We start from the raw sequence: 21,968 nt of genomic DNA, 5'->3' as shown, positions 1-21,968 counted from the left end.
CAAGTTCACAGCACAAAATCACACTCGTTAGGCAAGGTGGGGTGGGGGGTGCCATTTTAAGGTTTCGAAGGCCTTGGAGCAAAATGGCTTCCCCCACCCCCCCACCCCCCAGAGGGTGGTGGGGGTCTGGCTGGGTGGGAAAGTGCCAATATTCACTCATATATTCAAGGCCTTGGGCCTAATGCAGCAAACTGGTGTTAGTGTAGATTCTACAGTATGATTCTATCATCATTCTCCTTTTCCATGGAATACTCCATAGAAGCTGCCCCAAAAAGGCCTACTTGGCCAATGCACCCCTCAGTGTACCCCCTGAGACCTCCAAACCAGCAGAGGTCCCCAGTTTGAGCCCTGCTCTGCCCCAAGAAATGAAAAGCTCCCTCCGGTGTGGGAAGGCATCGGCATCTTGTGTGACTACAGTTTGCAAAATCATTTCAACAGACTTCAAAGGCAAGCAGAAACATAGAAAAAGTAGGGTCCAGCATAGATGGCAAAGATGCCTTGTTTTAGCTAGGGAGGCTGTGGTTAGTAATGTTACTGGCCCCAGTGCTTCAGAACTCCCAGAGCTGGCTCAGTCATTAGCACAGCTGCTTCACAGTGCCAGGGACCTGGGTTCGATCCCACCCTCAAGCGACTGTCCGGGGAGCAGGAGGATTGACGTTTCGGGCATAAGCCCTTTATCAGGAATGCCCGAAATGTTGATTCTCCTGTTCCTCGGATGCTGCCTGACCTGCTGCGCTTTTATAGCGCCACACTCTCGTTTCAAATACCCACCATGGCAGATGGCGAAAGTGAAATTCATTACACCCCATCTGGGTTCACTAATGTCCTTCACCTCATCTGGTCTGGGCCTACTGTGTGAGTCCAGACCTACAGCAATGTGGCTGACTCTTAAAATGCCCCCTGGGCAATTAGGGATGGCCTAGCAGCAATGTCAACATCCCATTAACAGCTTTAAAAAGAAGTGCTTTTTTTCTCCCCCCCAAAGTAAAGGCTGGGTAACTGTTTCATTGAGCAGTGATTAAGATCCAGAAGTGGCAGAAAATAGGATATAGGACATTCTTGTCTAGTTTAAATGCAGCTTCCTATATTGGGATGAGTATATCCGGCAGACAGTGAAAGTGATATCAAAAAATCAAATCAGAGAGGTTCTGTATAAAATCATCCCAGTCCCCATCTCTCTAAGTATCACCTACAGATGAATTTACATAATTGGTGTCTCGGAGAAACAAGATAAAACAGCAAAGATTGCAATTTTGATTTGATTTGATTTATTAATGTCACGAGTAGTTCAGCACAGTGAGAGGTGTTGTCTTATGTGCCTTACAAGCAGACAAGTGTATCAGGATAACAGAACAGAGTGCAGGATACAGTGTTACAGCCACAGAGAAGGTGCAGAGAGAGAGACCAACATCAGCATTTGAGCGATCCATTCTGATAACGGGGGGGGGGGGAAGAAGCTGTTCTTGAACCTGTTTGTACGTGTGTACAAGAGAACATACCAAGGCAACACCAGATGCCTGAACAATCGTGAAAACGTGGGACGGTCGTCTGGTTGTAGTTTGCCAAAAGAAAATCAAAGTAATTTAAAATGAGGTGAAAACATGCATCCTGTATTACAAGCTTTTGTTCTTGGATTTTGAATCAGAGGAAGCTCACTATTGTGCTTTCCATCCAGCTCTCCCATTCAGATTCTGCTCCTGTGAGGGGCCTCATTATTTCCAGCCTTTAGCCACTCGGCGCTTACTCTTCAGACTGTAAGGAGCTCATGACTTACTAATCTCCTTCTACGCGAGATTCTCAGCTGACTTACAATGTTCCAGAACTCTGCCTATAGGCTATAGGGCCCCTGGTAAGCTTTCAGGCAGCTCAAAGACTTTCTTTTTATGCATCTCATGTGACCCTTGAACATAGTGCGTTGTGTGATCAGGTTTGGTCACATGCTGAGGAATTGGACCTGATTTCCAGAATTATTTAAGTCAAGGTTAAAGAGCTCGTAAATGGGCAGGACATGGTTTACTGCCAGTTTTCTGCCAACGATACTGGGTGGCACCAGCTGACACCTCAGTGAAACACGGATAAGGTCGGACCGGGTTGGGGAGAATTTTTCTCTGCAAAGGTCATTAATCTGTGGAATTCTCTTTCCCAGACAGCAATGCGAGCTGAGCTGTTGAGTATAGTCACGAATGCGTTAGATAGAGTTTGGATCGACAAGGGAGTCAATGCTACAGGCAACAAACAGCAAAATGGGGTTGAGGCCACAGTTAGATCAGCCAGGATCAAAATGAATGACGGTGCAGGCGTAAGGGGCTGAATGGCCTCCTCCTTTTCCTAATTCATATGTTCCTATGGAGACCATTCAGCCCCATGTGATCATCCAGCCATACTATAATGACTCACATCCTCCCATTGAATATGGGACTCGCTGCCACAAGGAGTAGGTAACATCTATGCAAAGCATTGGAACCCCTGCCCTGTTTCTCCCCCGCACCTCGAACGGGTGACTTTAAAAAAAGCCCTCAGCCAGTTTAGGGCGAAAAGAAAATCCTTCCTCTCCCAAAGCCAGGAAATTGCAATGAACTGCGCAGTCCATGGAGCAACAAAGCAGCCAGCTCAGCCATCTCCAGGAGAGTCTCAGTTTTAACTCTGCGTCAAAAACATACCCACCTGGATTAGCCACAACCGAATGCACAGTTCTTTGAGTTTTTGAAAACTCCTCCCATCATTGAACCTGGTTCTGTGCTTATGTGATTTCTCTTCAACTTATCTATTTCAAGTTAAAACTTATGCAATTTCAATCATTTGTCCACACGCCCCTTTATGATTTTAAACATAGAGTAGTTGGGAAGTTAGGCTGCAGCTGTACAGGACGTTGGTGAAGCCGCACCTGGAGTATTGTGTTCGGTTTGGTCACCTCGCTATAGGAAGGATGTTATTAAACTGATGCCGGTATTGGACTGGGTTGGACAAAGTTAAAAATCACAGGACACCAGGTTATAGTCCAACAGGTTTATTTGGAAGCACAGCAGCTTTCAGAGCACTGCCCCTTCATCAGGAAGGGCTTTTGCCCAAAATGTCAATTTTCCTGCTCCTCGGATGCTGCCTGACCTGCTGTGCTTTTCCAGCACCACTCTAATCTTGACTTAGAAGGAGATGGGCCAAGTGCAGGGAAATTGGGTTAGCACAGATGAACATTTTGGTTGGCATGGACCAGTTTGGGCCGAAGGGCCTGTAGCACTCTATGATATAACCAAGTTTGTTTAAAGTCCTAAGGGTAAATAGGCCCAGCCCCTCACTTATAATAGCTAGGTGTTCTTAGGCTAGCCATAACTAGGGCCTCTATAGCTTCTACTGCTTGAGGGGCCAAAACTGGACACAATATTTAAATGGAGCCCCACGAAGGCATTGTTCAGGGTCACTAACGTTTTGTATTTTACTTACAGCCGATTGCACTGGTTGCTTTCTCTATAGGACTTCATCACTGACCACGAATCTTCAGAGATCAGTACAATATTACATTCAAGTCCAGCATGGCATATATATGTTTGGCACTAGCCCGACCAATGTGTACCAAGCTACTTTCGTCAATATTAAATATAATTTCTCCAGTGTGTCTGGCTGGGGTAGTGACCTTTTCTTTTCAGTAAGGTTTTGGAGAGCAGTGCGGACCGTGATGTGTGCACCATCAACACCCAAGCTCCCCGCACAAATCCTGATCAGGAACTATCTGAAGAGGATGTAACCCCAAGTCGAACACAGGACTTGCCCATCACTCCCACCGCATTTGTTGTTTACAAATGCTGACTGGGTTACCAGCAGTTTGGTAATCTCTTTAAAAAATTCCATCAGATTAATAAATCCTGACTTCCTTGTCCAGAGGTTACTCCTGACTGTCTTTAGTCTGTCACTGTCAAAGAATTCCGTAAGATTTGTGAGGCATGACCTGTTACAAGGAGTACCCTAAAAATCCCATCTCACAAATTTCCCCCAACTGACATCAAGCTAATGGTTGCAGCATTTTCTGACTGACTGTTTTTTCTGAACATTGTGTGACACTAATTTCCTGCCAGCGATGGCCCCTAGATGTCAGCAAACAGCGGAATAGCATTCACAAATCTTTCAGTTACTGCGGGGGAAGATGCTGCCTCAGCCAGCCGCTCAATGTGCTTTCAGACCTCTTAATCTTTTCAAGGATGTTCTCCCCTGACATTAACAAGCACAGTGTGAACAGCTCCCTGCATTCCTGGTGCCTGACCACAGTCTACAGGAGGAAACGTTGCTCCAAACCTTCACCACATTCTGAAAGTCCATCTCGTGCTGCCCTATGCAGTCCCCGAGCAGCTGGGCAGTTGGTTAGCTCAGTTGGCTGGATGGCTAGTCTATAACACAGAGTAACACCAACAGCATGGGGTCATAGCTAGCTGAGGTCACCATGAAGGGCTCTCCTTCTCAAATTCTCCCCCCTTGATTGAGGTGACCCGCTGGTTAAACCACCACCACTTATGGGAAACAGACCCTTCGGCCCATGCTGACCAGATATCCCAACCTAATCTAGCTTCATTTGCCAGCACTTGGCCCATATCCCCGTTAAACCCTTCCTATTCATATACCCATCCAGATACCTTTTAAATGTTGCAATTGTACCAGCCTCCACCACTTCCTCTGGCAGCTCATTCCTTACATGCACCACCCTCTGCGTGAAAAAGTTGCCCCTTAGATCCTTTTGAAATCTTTTCCCTCTCACCCTAAACCTATGTCCTCTAGTTCTGGACTCCCCTATCCTGGGGAAAACACCTTGTCTATTTAGCCTATCCATGTCCCTCAAGACTTTGTAAACCTCTAAAAGGTCGCCCCTCAGCCTCCGACGCTCCAGGCAAAACAGCCCCAGCCTGTTCAGCCTCTCCCTATAGCTCAAACCCTCCAACCCTGGCAACATCCTCGTAAATCTTTTCTGAACCCTTTCATGTTTCACAACATCTTTCCGATAGGAAGGAGACCAGAATTGCACGCAATATTCCAACAGTGGCCTAACCAATGTCCTGTACAGCCACAACATGACCTCCCAACTCCTGTACTCAATACTCTGACCAATAAAGGAAAGCATACCAAACACCTTCTTCACTATCTGATCGACCTGTGACTCCACTTTCAAGGAGCTATGTACCTGCACTCCAAGGTCTCTTTGTTCAACAACACTCCCCAGGAACTTACCATTAAGTGTATAAGTCCTCTCTCTCTCTCTCTCTCTCTATTGGCAGCATGACATACTTTAGTATCTAAAGTGGATTTCACTATTTCTCTAACAGTTGCTTTCTAACTGACCTTACAGCAGCTTTAAGATGGCCACAATTCCAATTCTCAAGAGTTGCTTTTCTTTAATCTGTCCACGTGTTTCTGCTCAAGTTTGAACAGTTCTCATATGTGATCAGCTTGGTTTGCTTTTACTCTAGGCCCTTCCTTAGAACATAGAACATAGAAAAGTACAGCACAGAACAGGTCCTTTGGCCCACGATGTTGTGCCGAGATTTAATCCTAATGTAAAATATAGTAACCTAACCTACGCACCCCTCAACTCACTGCTCTCCATGTGAATGTCCAGCAGTCGCTTAAATGTCCCCAATGACTCTGCTTCCACCACCACAGCTAGCAACCCATTCCATGCATTCACAACTCTCTACATAAAGAACCTACCTCTGACGTCTCCTTTATACCTTCCACCTAATATCTTCAAACTATGACTTCTCGTACCAGTCAATCCTGCCCTGGGGAAAAGTCTCTGGTTATTGACTCTAGCTATTCCTCTCATTATTTTGTACACCTCGATCAGGTCTCCTCTCTTCCTCTTTCTCTCCAGAGAGAAAAGTCCAAGCTTATTCAACCTTTCTTCATAAGGCAAGCCCTCCAGCCCAGGCAGCATCCTGGTAAACCTTCTTTGCACCCTCTCCAAAGCCTCTGTATCTTTCCGATAGTAGGGCGACCAGAACTGGACACAATATTCCAAGTGTGGTCTCACCAGGGACTTGTAGAGCTGCAGCAAAACCTTGCGGCTCTTAAACTCGATCCCCCTGTTAATGAAAGCCAAAACACATATGCTTTTTTAACAACCCTATCCACTTGGGTGGCAACTTTGAGGGATCTATGTACTTGCACACCTAGATCCCTCTGTTCCTCCACACTGCCAAGAATCCTGTCTTTAATCCTATATTCAGCATTCCAGTTCGACCTTCCAAAATGCATCACTTCACATTTATCCAGGTTGAGCTCCATCTGCCATTTCTCAGCCCAGCTCTGCATCCTGTCTATGTCGCGCTGCAGCCTGCAGTAGCCCTCTATATTATCGACGACACCTCCAACCTTTGTGTCATCTGCAAATTTACTAACCCACCCCTCAACCTCCTCATCCAAGTCATTTATAAAAACTACAAAGAGCAGAGGCCCAAGAAGAGAGACCTGTGGGACCCCACTCACCACTGACCTCCAGGCAGAATACTTTCCATCTACAACCACTCTCTCTGCCTTCTGTCACCCAACCAATTCTGAATCCAGGCAGCCAAATCTCCCTGTATCCCATACTTCCTGACTTTATGAATGAGCCTAGCATGGGGAACTTTATCAAATGCCTTGCTGAAGTCTATATACACCACATCCACTGTTCAACCATCATCGACCTGTCTTGTCACCTCCTCAAAGAACTCAGTAAGATTTGTGAGGCATGACCTGCCCCTCACAAAGCCATGCTGACTGTCATTAATCACACTATGCTTTTCCAAATAGTCATAAATCCTATCCCTCAGAATTCTTTCCAAAACCTTGCTGACCACAGACATAAGACTGACTGGTCTGTAATTGCTAGCGATTTCCCTATTACCCTGCTTGAAAAGAGGAACAACATTCACCTCTTTCCAATCCCCCAGTCCGACTCCTGTGGAGAGTGAGGAGGCAAATATCTTTGCCAGCAGTTTTAACAATCGCCGTTCTCACTTCCCGGAGCAGCCTAGGATAAATCTGGTCTGGCCCTGGGGACTTTTCAATCTTCATGTTTTCCGAAATTCCTAGCACATCAACTTCATCAATCTTGATCTGGTCAAGCCTGTTTCCCAGCTCCTCCAAGTTCTCATTCACAACAAGGCCCCTTTCCTTGGTGAAAACCGAAGCAAAAAACTCATTTAGGGCTTCCCCTCTCTGCCCAGACTCCCCACACAAGTTCCCTCCACTATCCCTGATCGGCCCTACCTTCTCCCTGATCATTCTCTTATTCCTCACGTATGAGTAAAACGCCTTTGGATTCTCCCTAATCCTTCTTACCAAGCCTTTTTCGTGCCCCCTCCTGGCTCTCCTCAGTCTATTTCTGAGCTCCTTTCTAGCAGGCCTGTAATCGTCTAAAGCTGTGCTCGATCCTTGCTTCCTCCACCTTACGTAAGCTGCCTTCTTCCTTTTGACGAGAAGTTCCTCTGTTCTCGTCATCCAAGGTTCCTTAATCTTACCCCTTCTTACCTGTCTCAGAGGAACAAATTTGTGCATCACTCACAACAACTGCTTCTTTGACCTTAAAGGCTCAAGGTCTTGACAACTGAAATCATCGGCTTGGACCTGATCAGCCCTGAGTTACCTGAAACATAGGCAGTGCCCCAGTGAAAATGGACAGGACTGTGACAAATTAGCGAGAAGATTTAAAGTTACTCCATCGCCCTGTAAACTGTGGAGAGCATCAGGAACTGCACAAACCCAGCTTGTTTTGTAACAGGCGCAGAGAATGCTGGAAAAACTCTGGCCGTCTCTGTGGAGAAAGTCTGGTCCAACTCTCCTTCAGAACTGCAGCTTGTTTAACTTGCTTAATAATGCACTTCAGAGAGCAGCTTAGAAGTAATTCCTTTCTTGAAACAATGTGCTACTTCCATGGGATTTAGTGGCTGAAATCTAAATCCACACTCGAGAGGTTGCATTAGGATTAACTTAACAGAGACTCTCAGACAAATCCTTTTGTGCTCAGAATTCAGAAATACAAGGAGCTTAGAATCGATTGGGATCGGAAGGTTTAAGACGAAACAGGACTTGTCTTTCAGTTGTGTTGGCGGACTGGGAGAGATACACATATCCAGACTGGCTAAACGCCTCAGGTCATACAGCACGCAAACAGACCCTTCGGCCCAACCAGTCCATGCTGAATATAATCCCCAAACTAACCTAGTCCCACCTGCCTGCTCCTTTCCTACTCGTGTATTTATCCAAATGCCTTTTAAATATTGTAACTGTACCCACATCCACCACTTCCTCATAAAGTTCATTCCCCACATGAACCATCCCCAGTGTAAAGATATGCCCCTCAGATCCCTTTTAAATCGTTCTCCTCCCACCTCTAGTTTTGAACTCCCGTCCCCTAGGGAGAAGACCTTTGTTATTCACCTTAAGTGATGACCCTCATGACTTTATTAACCTCGATAAGGTCACCGCTCAGCCTGCTACGCTCCAGTGTGAAGAGTCCCAGCCTACCCAGCCTCTCCTTATAAACCCAAACTTTCCAGTCCCGGTGACATCCTGGCAAAGGCTTTTCTGTGTCCTCTCCAATCTAATAGTATCGCAGGGCGACCAGAACTAAGAAAAGAGGGCATCAGTTGGCAAAAAAAAAAGAGCTGGACTGGGTAGAGGGCAACACAGATGGCAGTGATGTGTGCATTAGGGCTTTCTTATAGTGATTGTGGGGTTATGTGAATTGAATGCGAACCAATTGGAATACTGCCCTGGTGTTGTCTCCAGGGCGTCACCGTGCACTGTCATTCAGCAGGCAGCCATGTGGGTGCTCATTGTCATCGATGGTATGCGGAAGGGTGTGAAGAAGATGGCCTGTTTTGACACCATCACCCTGAGAAATTGTTATGATCTCTCTCCCTTAGTTGGTTTGTACAGTTTTGGATTACTTGTTGCTTTAGGTAGACCCTAAAGCTTTCGTATAACTACCTGATGAAGGAGCGTCGCTCCGAAAGCTAGTGTTTCCAAATAAACCTGTTGGACTATAACCTGGTGTTGTGTGAGTTTTAACTTTGTCCACCATACTTTGAATTCAGTGTAAGTATCTCTCTGCCTCATTTAATCAGATTATCGCTTGTTGACACTTTCCTCACACTGTCTAACACACTTGGTCACCTGCAGACACTCCACTCACACCAGTTGTGTGATCGCTTGACCTCGCTGTCCTTGATCTCTCCGGCTGTAACTCTGTGTCTGTGTGCTCTTCTCCCTCACTACACTCGATGAAGGGGCAGTGCTCCGAAAGCTTGTGATTTCAAATAAACCTGTTGGACTATAACCTGGGCTTGGGTGACTTCTGACCTCATCCACCCCAGTGGCACTTCCACATCAATATACAGAGAGCCAGATTTTTATTCAGGAAGGGAATCGAGGGTTAGGGGTGAGAGAGCAGGAGAGTGGAGTTGAGGGTGATCAGATCACTGTGTGATCTCATTGAATGGCAGACCAGCATCGATGGACCGAGTGGCCTGCTTCTTCTACTCGATCTTATACAGTCAGTAGAGAAGTTGCAACTGGGCACTCCTGGCATTAGGCTTTGTGAAAGGTGCCAGGCAGCCTAGCTGAGACAGTGAGTGCACAATGGTTGGATTTCTTGCATTTGAACTTCAACCTCTGATCAGAATCCCCCAACTTTCAAACTCTGAAGCTCCGAGCACTGATCCCACTGGCCTGACTTTCTCTTATGTTCTCAGCATTTACCCTGATCTCACTTTCAGGCCACTCTCACAGCCCAGTATTATTACACAGGCACTCGCTCAGTGAAAATAGCATTCACTGAGGATTAGATTCACCTTGTTAATCTTGCTTAAAGCCGAGCACATGCTATAAACTAGGCAGCGCTTGCAAACCAGGCCCCAGTTAATACAGAGCATGAGAAAGCAGCCATAAGCAGTAATGAAGAAGATAAATACAGGGCATCAATAGATTACAATCTAAAGCGATAATCACTAAAGAACGGGAATAATCTCATTGTAGGGGTGTGCTGATTCATTTCTGTTATAATTAACTAGCCTGGCTCATTTTCAACCTTTGGGCATGACCTTGTGGGCATGACCCTTGTGGGTGGCACAGTGGTTAGCATTGCTGCCTCACAGCGCCAGAGACCCGGGTTCAATTCCTGCCTCAGTCAACTGTCTGTGTGGAGTTTGCACATCCTCCCCGTGTCTGTGTGGGTTTCCTCCAGGTGCTCTGGTTTCCTCCCACAGTTTAAAAATGTGCAGGTTAGTTGAATTGGCCATACTAAATTGCCTGTAGTGTTAGGTGTAGGGGAATGGGTCTGGGTGGGTTGCTATTTGGAGGGTCGGTATGGACTTGTTGGGCCGAAGGGCCTGTTTTCACACTGTAAGTAATCTAATCTAAACATCTTGCTACTTCGGCAGGAAATGAAACAGTAATATACCTGAAGCTGTCAGTTTCACAAGTGATGAAAGAAATCCAGGCCTGTGTCAGGACAGACTGGTGACTGATATTGGCTTTGCCTCTGTTCATTTTTTTGGCTGGGGGTGGGGGGAAGGGGAGCGATCTTTCTGACAAGCCAGCCAAAGAGATACTGACAAAGTGCATGGACTAGACAGAGTGTTTCCCATCAAGGCTTCCAACGGTGGCTTGGAGCCTGGGGAAGTGTGGATGGGGAAAACACAAATAAAGACCAGCTACTTCAGCTCAAGCATCCAGCCCTCCATTTCCAATGGCCTTCAATATAGGAACCGATTCAAACATTCGACTGAAATGTCAAATGTCGCTTCCTCACTGTGCAGGGAACTCTGCCTCTGTCTAACGTCACTGCATTCTCAAAGTCGTTCAGCTGGTGAGCTTTGAGGGCACTCTGTACAAATTTATGTTTAAGCAAATCAACCCGCCATCCTGTCTAGGGCCTTTGTTTAGGATTATGTCCATCGGTTCGCGAGCCCCTGGGAGGAAGAATCCCGTAGAAATCCGATTCTTATTATCACTTGATATAATCTTATTTTGAGTGCTGATTTTTTCTTCCTTTTTGTTGTTAGTTATGTACGATATTGTAGTCTTTTTTAAAAATACTGTAGTCTTTTTACAGTATAAAAATAAAAATATAAAAATACAATATAAAAATATTGTAGTCTTTCTTCTTCTATCTTACTTTGTGTGTTGGTAGTTTGTAAAGTAGATTAGTAGTTAGTTTTTTCTTAATTCATATTGATGTTGCCATTGTATTATAAAGTGGTTACACTATTCTGTAATTTTGTTGAAAAAAAACCAAAACGCCTTTCTTTTCAATAAAAATATTTATATAAAAAAACATGTAAAGGTGAGCTGGGAGAATCTGGGTAATAGGTGAAATTAGCCAAGTATAAATTTACTCTGGAATTTCCAGTAAGATTTGCTCCAATTCCTACATTGGCAAGGTACATTGGGGAAAGACCACTGTTTGAGGTCTTCCTGCTGAAGTTAATTGGGGGTCTGTTCAGTTATTGGACCCTCCTAGTGCCTCAAATGCATGTATGTGTAAGAGATGTCCTTGGTTTGTTCGGATCGAGTCCAACTGCAATGTTTGTTCGTTTTCTTGTACAAATCCAAACTGCATTCGTGACTATCTATATATACAAAGTTTTTTTTGTGAATAAAGTGTATTTTTGGAACTACAAAAAAACAACATTGCCTTGCTTCGAACGGTTGCCCCGATTGCTTTCATTGGAAATGAATTATATACTTGCCCAACATTGAGTCCAAAGATGTGTAGTTAGGTAGATTGGCTATGCTAACAAACAATTGTCCCATGGTGTCCATGTTCAGTGGGTTATCCACGGTAAAAACCCCACGCGGGATGGAGTGGGGGAGGGTCTGGGTCTGGGAGGGATGCTCTTCAGAGGGTCTTTGCAGACTCAATGGGCCGAATGGCCTCTTTCCGCACTGTAGGGATTCTATGACCTGGACTCGGATGTCAAACCTGCAAGTGATGATGGACATTAAGGACCAGCTGGATGGTGTGATGTGGTGTAACTGCTAGCAAGCCCATGGAAGCAAGGCTGAGCTGACTTTCAAAAGTCAAAACAGGGATGCCTTGAAGAAATGTGGGAAGGCCGAACCCAACTATAAATGACATAGTGGGTGGCCAGAGGCTGGGTGATGGTGAGAGGCCATGTGATGGTGTCTCCCAGCCAGTTCCATTGTTTCATGAAAAGGCATCATCAATGATGTCACCTTGCAATGCCAAGAAGATTATGATGCATCCTTTGGAGCTGCCAAGAGGAGAAGGATCAGGAGGGGGCGCTGCGGGGGGAGGGCTACAAGCCCACTGCCTGTGGCCAAATGAGCTGTGATGGGTTTTTCACAGAGAGGACAACATTTCACACAGATTTTCTTTCCCCAGGCCCAGTCAACATTTGACACAGGAGGAAAAAGTTTACAAATGGGGACACCAGAACTATTCTTTAGGAAATTGTCAGGAAAACGGGACAGTTTCCGGTAAAACGGGAGCGTACCAGCAAAATCAGAACATCGACTGAGCTGGAATGGAGGCACACTGCAACACGGTGGTTGTGTTGTACAGAGATGCACTGGTTGGATCGGTAGCAACCCTATCTCTGGGACAGAAGACCCGGGTTCAAGTTCCACTTGCCCTGGATTGGAGTCATCACATGTTTAAGACTAGATTAGATTAGATTACTTACAGCGTGGAAACAGGCCCTTCGGCCCAACAAGTCCACACCGACCCGCCCGAAGCGCAACCCACCCGTACCCCTACATCTAGCCCTTCACCTAACACAAGAGAATGCTTGTGGTGTAGTGGCAGAATGTCTTCCTCTGGACCCAGATGCCTGTGTTCAAGTCCCACCTGTTCCAGAGCTGTGTGCTAACTCTTGAACAGGCTGATAAAATCTTTCAATAAAAAGTATACTTCACAAATTAAAAAAAAAATTCAGGTTGCTCATGACTACAGATCCAGGAACCAAGTGTGTTTATATCACAGAATCAGGCTATTTGGCCCATCTGGATCATGCTGGTGTTTCTGCTCTCGAAGAACCTTCTCCCACCAAATATTTAGCTGGTTTTGATGTGCAGCCACAGATGTGTTGGCAAATATCACAACCGATTTGGATACTCAGACCTACTGGAGATGAAATCTGGTCAACACCTTGGGGGTTACCATTGACCAGAAACTGAACAAGATCAGCCAAATAAATCAGAGGCTGGGAATACTGCGGCGAGTAACTCCTCTCCTGACTCCCCAAAGCCTGTCCACCATCTACAAGGAGAAAGTGAGGACTGCAGATGCTGGAGATCAGAGCTGAAAATGTGTTGCTGGAAAAGCGCAGCAGGTCAGGCAGCATCCAAGGAACAGGAGAATCGACGTTTCGGGCATCAGCCCTTCTTCAGGAAGAAGGGCTCCTGAAGAAGGGCTGATGCCCAAAACGTCGATTCTCCTGTTCCTTGGATGCTGCCTGACCTGCTGCGCTTTTCCAGCACCGTCTACAAGGCCCAAGTCAGGAGTGTGATGGAATACTTCCCACTTGCCTGGATGGGGGCAGCTCCAACAACACTCAAGAAGCTCAACACTATCCAGGACAAAGCAGCCCCCGCCTCATTGGCCCCACATTCACAAACATCCACTCCCTCTATCACTGACGCTCAGTAGCAGCAGTGTGTACCATCTACAAGGTGCACTGCAGACATTCACCAAAGATCCTCAGACAGCACCCTCCAAACCCACGGCCACTTCCATCTAGAAGGACAAGGACAGCAGGTACATGGGAACACCACCCCCTGCAAGTTCCCCTCCAAGCCACTCGCCATCCTGACTTGGAAATATATCACTGTTCCTTCACTGTTGTTGGGTCAAAATCCTGGAATTCCCTCCCTCAGGGCATTGTGGGTCAACCCACAGCAGATGGACTGCAGCGGTTCAAGAAGGCAGCTCACCCCCACCTTCTCAAGGGGCAATTAGGGATGGGGGCAATAGATGCTGGGCCCAGTCACATCCTGTGAAAGGCTTTCTAAACCTCTTTACGTGACAGAGATAAGAATAGAAAGAGGGACAACAATTTGAAATAATTCGGCGTTCTACATTGTTCTGATTTCAATCACACTGGACATTTGGACAACAGTCCAATGTTTTTGAAAGAGGATTTTAACACAGTGATGTTATTTTGACCAGATGATGTCAATCAGTCATCCATTACACATTCCTCTCAATTGAAATCAAAACATGGAGAAAGAACTGGGAACGAGATGAGGCCATTCAGCCCCTTGAGCCTGTTCTGCCATTTCATACTACCTCATCTTGGCCTCAACTCCACTTTCCCACCCACTCTCAATAACCCTTTAACCTATTACTGTTTAAAAATCTGCCTATTGTACCCTTAAATTTACTCAATACTCTGATAGCCACTGCACTCTAGGATAGTGACTTCCACAGCTTCGTTCCTTTGGGAGAAATAATTTCTCCTCATCTCCTCATCTGCTACCCCCTTATCCTAAAGCTGTGATCTCTCGTTCTGGATTGCCCCACAAGAGGACACATCCTCTCTACGTCTACTTTGTCAATCCCCTTTAGTGTCTTCTATTCCTCAATTCAATCCCCTCACATTCTTCTAAACTCTAGCGAGTATTAACATCAACTGCTCAATCTCTCATCATAAGAAAAACCATCATATCATAGAATCATAGAGATGTACAGCAATGGAAACAGACCCTTTGGTCCAACCCGTCCATGCCGACCAGATATCCCAACCCAATCTAGTCCCACCTGCCAGCACCCAGCCCATATCCCTCCAAACCCTTCCTATTCATATACCCATCCAAATGCCTCTTAAGTGTTGCAATTGTACCAGCCTCCACCACTTCCTCTGGCAGCTCATTCCATACACGTATCACCCTCTGAGTGAAAAAGTTGCCTCTTAGGTCTCTTTTATATCTTTCCCCTCTCACCCTAAACCTATGCCTCTGTGAATCAAAACCACCCCTAAACTTACACTGTGCATTGCAGTGTGAGAACTGGTCTCTTAACATCCGTCAGCTGCAAAACTTTGCCATAAGAAAGAAAATTGGCATGGAATGTGCCTTTGGTCTCCGTTGACAGTCTTGCACTTTTAACATTTTAATAAAATCAGTAAATTGTTGCTGTTGAAGTGGAAAATGAAAATGAAGGAGTTCGGTTTCAGTGATTGGAGATTCAAATCTGCTCCATCGGCTCAATAATACAACCCATTCCCAAAACCAGTTGAGCTGGTAATTCAGGAGATTATCACAGTGAACAGCAAATGTCTTTTATCTTTCAGTCTCCAGTGAAAGGAACATATCAAACAGACTGAACTGTCAGCTTCAAGTGATTACATGCATTCCCCAACATATAGTTTGATCGTTATCTGACAACCGATGGTCCTTAAACCAGAAACCATTGTCCAGACTTCCATTCGGCCAGTCATGTCATGAGCTCTCGGCATTGTGTGTGTGTGTGGGTGTGTGTGTGTGGGTGTGTGTGTGTGTGTGTGGGTGTGTGTGTGTGGGTGTGGGGGTGTGGGTGTGTGGGTGTGGGTATATGTGAGTGAGTGTGTGTATATGAGTGTGTGTATGTGTGTGTGTGTATGTGTGTGCGTGCATGCTTGTGTGTTTGTGTATGTGTGCATATGTGTGTGTGTGTGTCTGTGTGCGTGTGTGCGCGTGTGTGTGTGAGAGTGTGCGTGGAGGTGTGTTTGTGTACGTGTGTGTGTCTGAGTGTGTGCATGTGAGTGTGTGTGTATGTGCAGGAGTGTGTGCGTGTGAGTGTGTGTGTGTGAGCGTGAGAGTGTATGTGTGCATGTATGAGTGTGTGCCTGTGTGTGTCTGTGTATGTGTCTCTGAGTGCGTGTGTATGTGTGTCTGTGTGTGTGTGTTTGTGTATGTGTGCATATGTTTGTGTGTCAGTGTGCGTATGCGTGTGTGTGCGTGCTTGTGTGTTTGTGTATGTGTGCATATGTGTGTGTGTCTGTGTGCATGTGTGTGCATGTGTGTGGAGGTGTGTTTGTGTGCGTGTGTGTGTGTGTGAGTGTGTGTATGTGCGGGAGTGTGTGTGCATGTGAGCATGTGTGTGTGTATGTGAGAGTGTGTATGTGCGTGTGTGTGAGCGTGAGAGTGTATGTGTGCGTGTGTAAGTGTGTGTCTGTGCGTGCGTGTGCATGTGTGAGCGTGTGTCTGTGTGTGCATGTGTATGTGTGTGTGTCTGTATGTGTGTGTGTGTGTGTGTGAGAGTGTGTGTATGTGCGTGTGTATGTGAGTGTGTGTGTGTCTGTGTGTGAGAGTGTGTGTGCGAGCGTGTGTGTGTATATGCACGTGCGTGAGTGCGTGTGTGTGTCTCTGTGTGAGTGTGCGTGTGCGTATGTATGTGAGAGTGTGTGTGTGCGTGTGTATATGTATGTGAGTGTGTGTGTGTGCGTGTATGTAGAGAATGGGGAGAGAGCAGGGGATTCAGTCGAAATATAGAATCGCTAAAGTGCGGAAGCAGGCCATTTGTTCCATCAAGTCCACAGCACCCCTCCAAAGACTGTCCCACCCAGATCCACCCCCTATCCTAACCCTGTAATCCCACATTTCCCATGGCTAACCCACCCATTCTGAACACTCCTGGACACTACGGGCAATTTAGCACAACCAACCCACCTTCACTTTTCTTCTATTTTAAAATATATACTTTATTCATAAAACATATCGTTCTGCGTGTACATGCTCACAGGCGCAATTCGGTTCTGTACGGTAGCATATCAAGAAAACAAACTTTGGACTTTGACTCTATCCAAACAAACTAAGATGGGGAAGTGCAGGCGTTGGATTGGGGTGGACAAGGTCAGAAATCAGACAGCACCAGGTTATAGTCAGAGAGTCATAGGGTTGTACAGCACAGAAACAGACCCTTCGGTCCAACCCGTCCATGTTGACCAGATATCCCAACCCAATCTAGTCCCACCTGCCAGCACCCGGCCCATACCCCTCCAAACCCTTCCTATTCATATACCCATCCAGATGCCTCTTAAATGTTGCAATTGTACCAGCCTCCACCACTTCCTCTGGCAGCTCATTCCATACCCGTACCACCCTCTGTGTGAAAATGTTGCCCCTTAGGTCTCTTTTATATCTTTCCCCTCTCACCCTAAACCTATGCCCTCTAGTTCTGGGCTCCCCCACCCCAGGGAAGAGACTTTGCCTATTCACCCTATCCATGCCCCTCATGATTTTATAAACCTCTATAAGGTCACCCCTCAGCCTCCGACGCTCCAGGGAAAACAGCTCCAGCCTATTCAACCTCTCCCTATAGCTCAAAACCTCCAACCCTGGCAACATCCTTGTAAATCTTTTCTGAACCCTTTCAAGTTTCACAACATCTTTCCGACAGGAAGGAGACCAGAATTGCACGCAATATTCCAACAGTGGCCTAACCAATGTCCTGTACAGCCACAACATGACCTCCCAACTCCTGTACTCAATACTCTGACCAATAAAGGAAAGCATACCAAATGCTGCCTTCACTATCCTATCTACCTCTGACTACACTTTCAAGGTCTCTTTGTTCAGCAGCACTCCCTAGGACCTTACCATTAAGTGTATAAGTCCTGCTAAGATTTACTTTACCAAAATGCAGCACCTCACATTTATCTAAATTGAACTCCATCTGCCACTTCTCAGCCCATTGGCCCATCTGGTCCAGATCTTGTTGTAATCTGAGGTAACCCTCTTCGCTGCCCACTACACCTCCAATTTTGGTGTCATCTGCAAACTTACTAACTGTACCTCTTATGCTCGCATCCAAATCATTTATGTAAATGGCAAAAAGTAGAGGACCCAGCACCGATCCTTGTGGCACTCCACTGGTCACAGGCCTCCAGTCTGAAAAACAACCTTCCACCACCACCCTCTGTCTTCTACCTTCGAGCCAGTTCTGTATCCAAATGGCTTGTTCTCCCTGTATTCCTTGAGATCCAAGTGGTCACCTGGGGCTGTGTGACTTCTGAGCAAAGGCATCCCATTACAACTGATCTCAAGCCTGAAGGAAAAGGCAAAAGACATGAAGTAGTTTGGTTTCCCAGTCCTGACAGCTATCCAGGGATCCCAGCTGCAAGACATATGTGAAGAGAATGTCACATGACAGAAAGTTAGTGCTGGCTGTGAACATATTTCTTGGCTCGGCATCTGTTGCCCTGGTTACCTTCAGTGTAAATCACCCATCTTTACCAAGAGCAAGTTAAAACCTGAAACAAATTGGGAAAAAGACATGTTGCACTTAACCTATTTAACAAGTTACCCTGACTGAATTGCTGAACCTTTCTCCAGTCATAGCCCATATCGAGGTCTGCATGACCTGTGCATATATTTTCAACAGAGATTCTGGCAATTTGCTTTTGCTTGTGTTCAGCCTTTCATCGTCTGGATTTGATTTACCTGGACAATAAGAAGGTGGACAACGCTTTTGTCCCACGTGCTCCTGGTTTACGGTAGATTGGAACAATCCAACGTCCCCTCTTCCCGAGGGTTTTCCACTTTGAATGCAGTAAAAGATGGGACAACGTGAAAACACTCGGCATTTAAGGAAAGCTTACGCAACAGGCTGAGACAAGCACACCCCAGAGGGTGGAGTTTGAATACTTAAAGTCACAAGGAAGCTAATCGCTACAGCTCAATAGACGTGCAAATACATCCTGCATTTCTCAATGAGGAGATTTTAAGAGAATTACACTGACCTAACTGACTGAAATCGTAAAAAGATTACAACCGGAACTAGATATGGTTGGTGCACATTACCGTATATACTGGAGTACAAGTTCACCATGGGTTACCAGCTGACATACACTTCAGTAACACTGTTGTCTGGAAATATGCAGCAGATGCAATCACACCATGTGATAGCACTGTGGTACGCCAGTCACTGCAAGTAAACATTGCAGGAGCAGCAGGCAGTGAAGAAGGTAAATGGTATGTTGGCCTTCACAACAAGAGGATTCGAGTACAGGAGCAGGGATGTCTTGCTGCTATTGGACAGAGTGAGACCACACCTGGAGTACTGTGCGTAGCTTTAGTCTCCTTACTTGAGGAAGGATGTTCTGCCTATGGAGGGAGTAGAGTGAAGATTTCCCAGACTGATTCCTGGGATGGCAGGACTAACGTATGAAGAGAGACTGGATCAGTTAGGATTGTATTCACGGGAATGAGGGGTAGTTCATAGACATTTATAAAATTCTACAGGACTAGACAGAGTAAACACAGGAAGGATGTTTCCAATGAGCAGGAATCCAGAACCAGGGCTCACAGTCTAAGGATCCAGGATAGACCCTTTCAGACTGAGATCAGGAGAAATGGCTTCAACCAGAGAGTGGGGAGCCTGTGGGATTCTCCGTCACTGAAATCAGTTGAGGCCAAAATGTTGGATGTTTTTAAGAAGGAGTTAGATATAACTCTTAGGGCTTAACAGACCAAAGGGGATGATCAATCATGAGCATGTTCAATGGCGGAGATGGCTCGAAGGGCCGAATGGCATCCTCCTGTTCCTAATTTCTATGTTTCTGTGGTGCATGCAAAATAATAAATTATGATGGATGAAATTTATCACAGCTGAAATATTGTGCAGCAGAAGGGAAATATGGGCAACACACGTGCTTCAGGAAATGCTGCTGAAATAGTTCAGGCTGAAGCTGAAGTTCGGAGAAGATTTGTAGCTCAGGTTGAGGTTCACATTGTAAGTTTGCTCGCTGAGTTGGAAGGTTTGTTTTCAGATGTTTCGTCACCATGCTCGGTAACATCATCAGTGAGCCTCTGTTGAAGCACTGGTGTTCTGTCCTGCTCTCTATTTGTGTGTCTTGGTCCATTGTGGGTGGGTGATATCACTTGTGGTTCTTTTTCTGAGAGTTTGGTAAATGAGGTCCAAATCGATGTACTTATTGATGGAGTTCCGGTTTAAATACCAGGCCTCTAGGAATTCCCATGTGTATCTTTGTTTAGCCTCTCCCAGAATGGATGTATTGTCCCAGTTGAACTGGTGTCCCTCATTGTCTATAATGTGTGGATACTAGTGATAGTTGGTCATGTCATTTGGTGGCTAGTTGGTGCTTGTGTATCCTGCTGGCTAGTTTCCTGCCAGTCTGCATTGTAATGTTTGTTGCAGTCCTTGAAGGGTATTTTGTATATGACATTCATTCTGCTGGTTGTTGGTACAGGTTCATCAAGAGTTGTTTCAATGTGTTGGTAGGTTTGTGGGCTACCATGATGCCAAGGGGCTAGAGTAGTCTGGTTGTCTGAGGTGTCTTTAATGTATGGTAGTACAGCTAGAGAATCTGGGCATGTTGTATCTTCTTGTTTAGGTTTGTTGTGTGAGAATCGGTGGACTGTGCTTATCGGGTACCCGTTGTTCCTGAATACGTTGTATCGGTGTTTTTCTTCGGCATCCCGTAGTTCCTGGGTGCTGCAGTGTGTTGTGGCTCATTTAAATGTCCTGATGCAGCTTAGTTTGTGGGTGTTGGGATAATTGCTCCTGTAGTTGAGTATCTGGTCTGTGTGTGTCACTTTCCTGTAGATGCTGGTTTGCAGCTCTCCATAGGCTTTTTGTTCTACTTTTACATTTAGGAAGGGGAGTCTGTTGTTGTTCTCTTCCTCATTGGTGAACTTCATACTGGTAAGGATATTGTTTGTGTTTATGGGCTGCTTCTAATTTGTTGCGTTTCGTGATGACAAAGATGACATAGTGGACCTAAAGCTTGTGCTGGATCGTGAGGAGGTCTGATTGTTCCAACCTCTGCATAACTGCCTCTGCCAAGAATCCTGATATTAGTGATCCCATGGGTGTCCCATTGGTTTGTTTGTAGGTCTTGTTATTGAAGGTGAAGTGGGTTGTGAGGCACAGGTCAACCAGGTTTGAGGATGCTGTCCTTTCTGATGGAGTTGGTGCTGTCAGGTGTTTGTGACCTTGGTTTGTCTAGTAGTGTGGCCAGTGTTTACGCCTGTGTCGTAACATCGGTCACTCAAATACAGCAGCCATCTTTTGTTTCATTCCACTGAGTTTGTCAAAAAAAACATCCTATTAACTTGCCTGCACTCACGTTTCTGTTTTTAGCTATGGCTGTTTCGGAAGTCATTCTGTAATTAGTATGATTGCTGCAAGTTTGAATTTTCAGCATTGAATGAAATGCATCCTACTCTGAAAAGGATTGATTTCACCACTGATTCGATTAGCAAAGTGTGTGGGGTTTTGTTTTCAAGGGAGATGGGGAAGTGCAGCCCTCCCCAAATAAAGCCAATTCTCTGTAAAACATCTCCACGTATTCCCCATGCACCGATTAAAAAGAGTCACAAATGAAAAGCAATCTTAATCGGTGCAAACGCAGACTGGATGAGATACTTGAGTTCACGAGTGGACATTTCCTGATACTGTCATCCATCTGAAAATACTTAATGCTCCATTGTTGTCATATTTCATTGTTTTTTTTGAAATAATTCAAACACTTACACACCATTCTCTCTCTGGAGCCAAATGCTGATTACTTTATGTGAAGTTTCCTGACACCAGTCCGAAAGTTGCCTATGTGAATTTGAATTTATATCCCCTTGTTTTAAATGATCCAATTTAATGCTCTTAATTGACCTTGCTCATTCTCATAATTTAATAGCTGGGTGAACGTTTCAGTCTTTCTGCATACCTAAACCCCTCTCAATACTCTGTGGGTCGATCTTTTTTTTGTTTCTGTATTGCCTCCAGTTCTGAAATGTTTCTTCTGTCAGGGCGAAAACAGTGCTGCAGAAGCTCAGCAGGTCTGGCAGCTTCTGTGGAGAGAAAGCAGAGAAAACAAGAGCAGGCAGCCTGCTGAGAATCTTGCACCCTCTTCCTCTATCTTGTCATCTCCTGTCTTGGCCCACACTGTTCCATTCCTGTTCGATTTGATCATAGGTCACGTTGACCTATGGCTCAACCCTAGACTCTTGGATTTTATTCACATCAATAAGCATCATCTTGG

General features: G+C 45.6%; 1 protein-coding gene across 2 annotated transcripts in view; it reads right to left on the bottom strand.

Annotated features, from left to right (window-relative positions):
• rdh5 (retinol dehydrogenase 5 (11-cis/9-cis)) overlaps nt 1-18,704 on the bottom strand; it is a 29,174-nt gene extending 10,470 nt beyond the window's left edge. The window contains exons 1-2 of one of the 2 annotated variants that reach the window (XM_072567117.1): nt 18,409-18,704; nt 17,896-18,013 (exon numbers count right to left, since the gene is read on the bottom strand). In XM_072567117.1, the coding sequence (XP_072423218.1) occupies nt 17,896-18,013; nt 18,409-18,551 (261 nt within the window). In that variant the 5' untranslated portion in view covers nt 18,552-18,704. The remainder of the gene's footprint in view (nt 1-17,895; nt 18,014-18,408) is intronic. The other variant, XM_072567118.1, reaches the window with a different exon arrangement.
• Between the last annotated feature and the right edge of the window lie 3,264 nt (nt 18,705-21,968).

The sequence above is a fragment of the Chiloscyllium punctatum genome, chromosome X (assembly GCF_047496795.1).
Source record: "Chiloscyllium punctatum isolate Juve2018m chromosome X, sChiPun1.3, whole genome shotgun sequence".
Classification (NCBI taxonomy): domain Eukaryota; kingdom Metazoa; phylum Chordata; class Chondrichthyes; order Orectolobiformes; family Hemiscylliidae; genus Chiloscyllium; species Chiloscyllium punctatum.
This window is presented reverse-complemented; position numbering and strand designations above follow the sequence as displayed.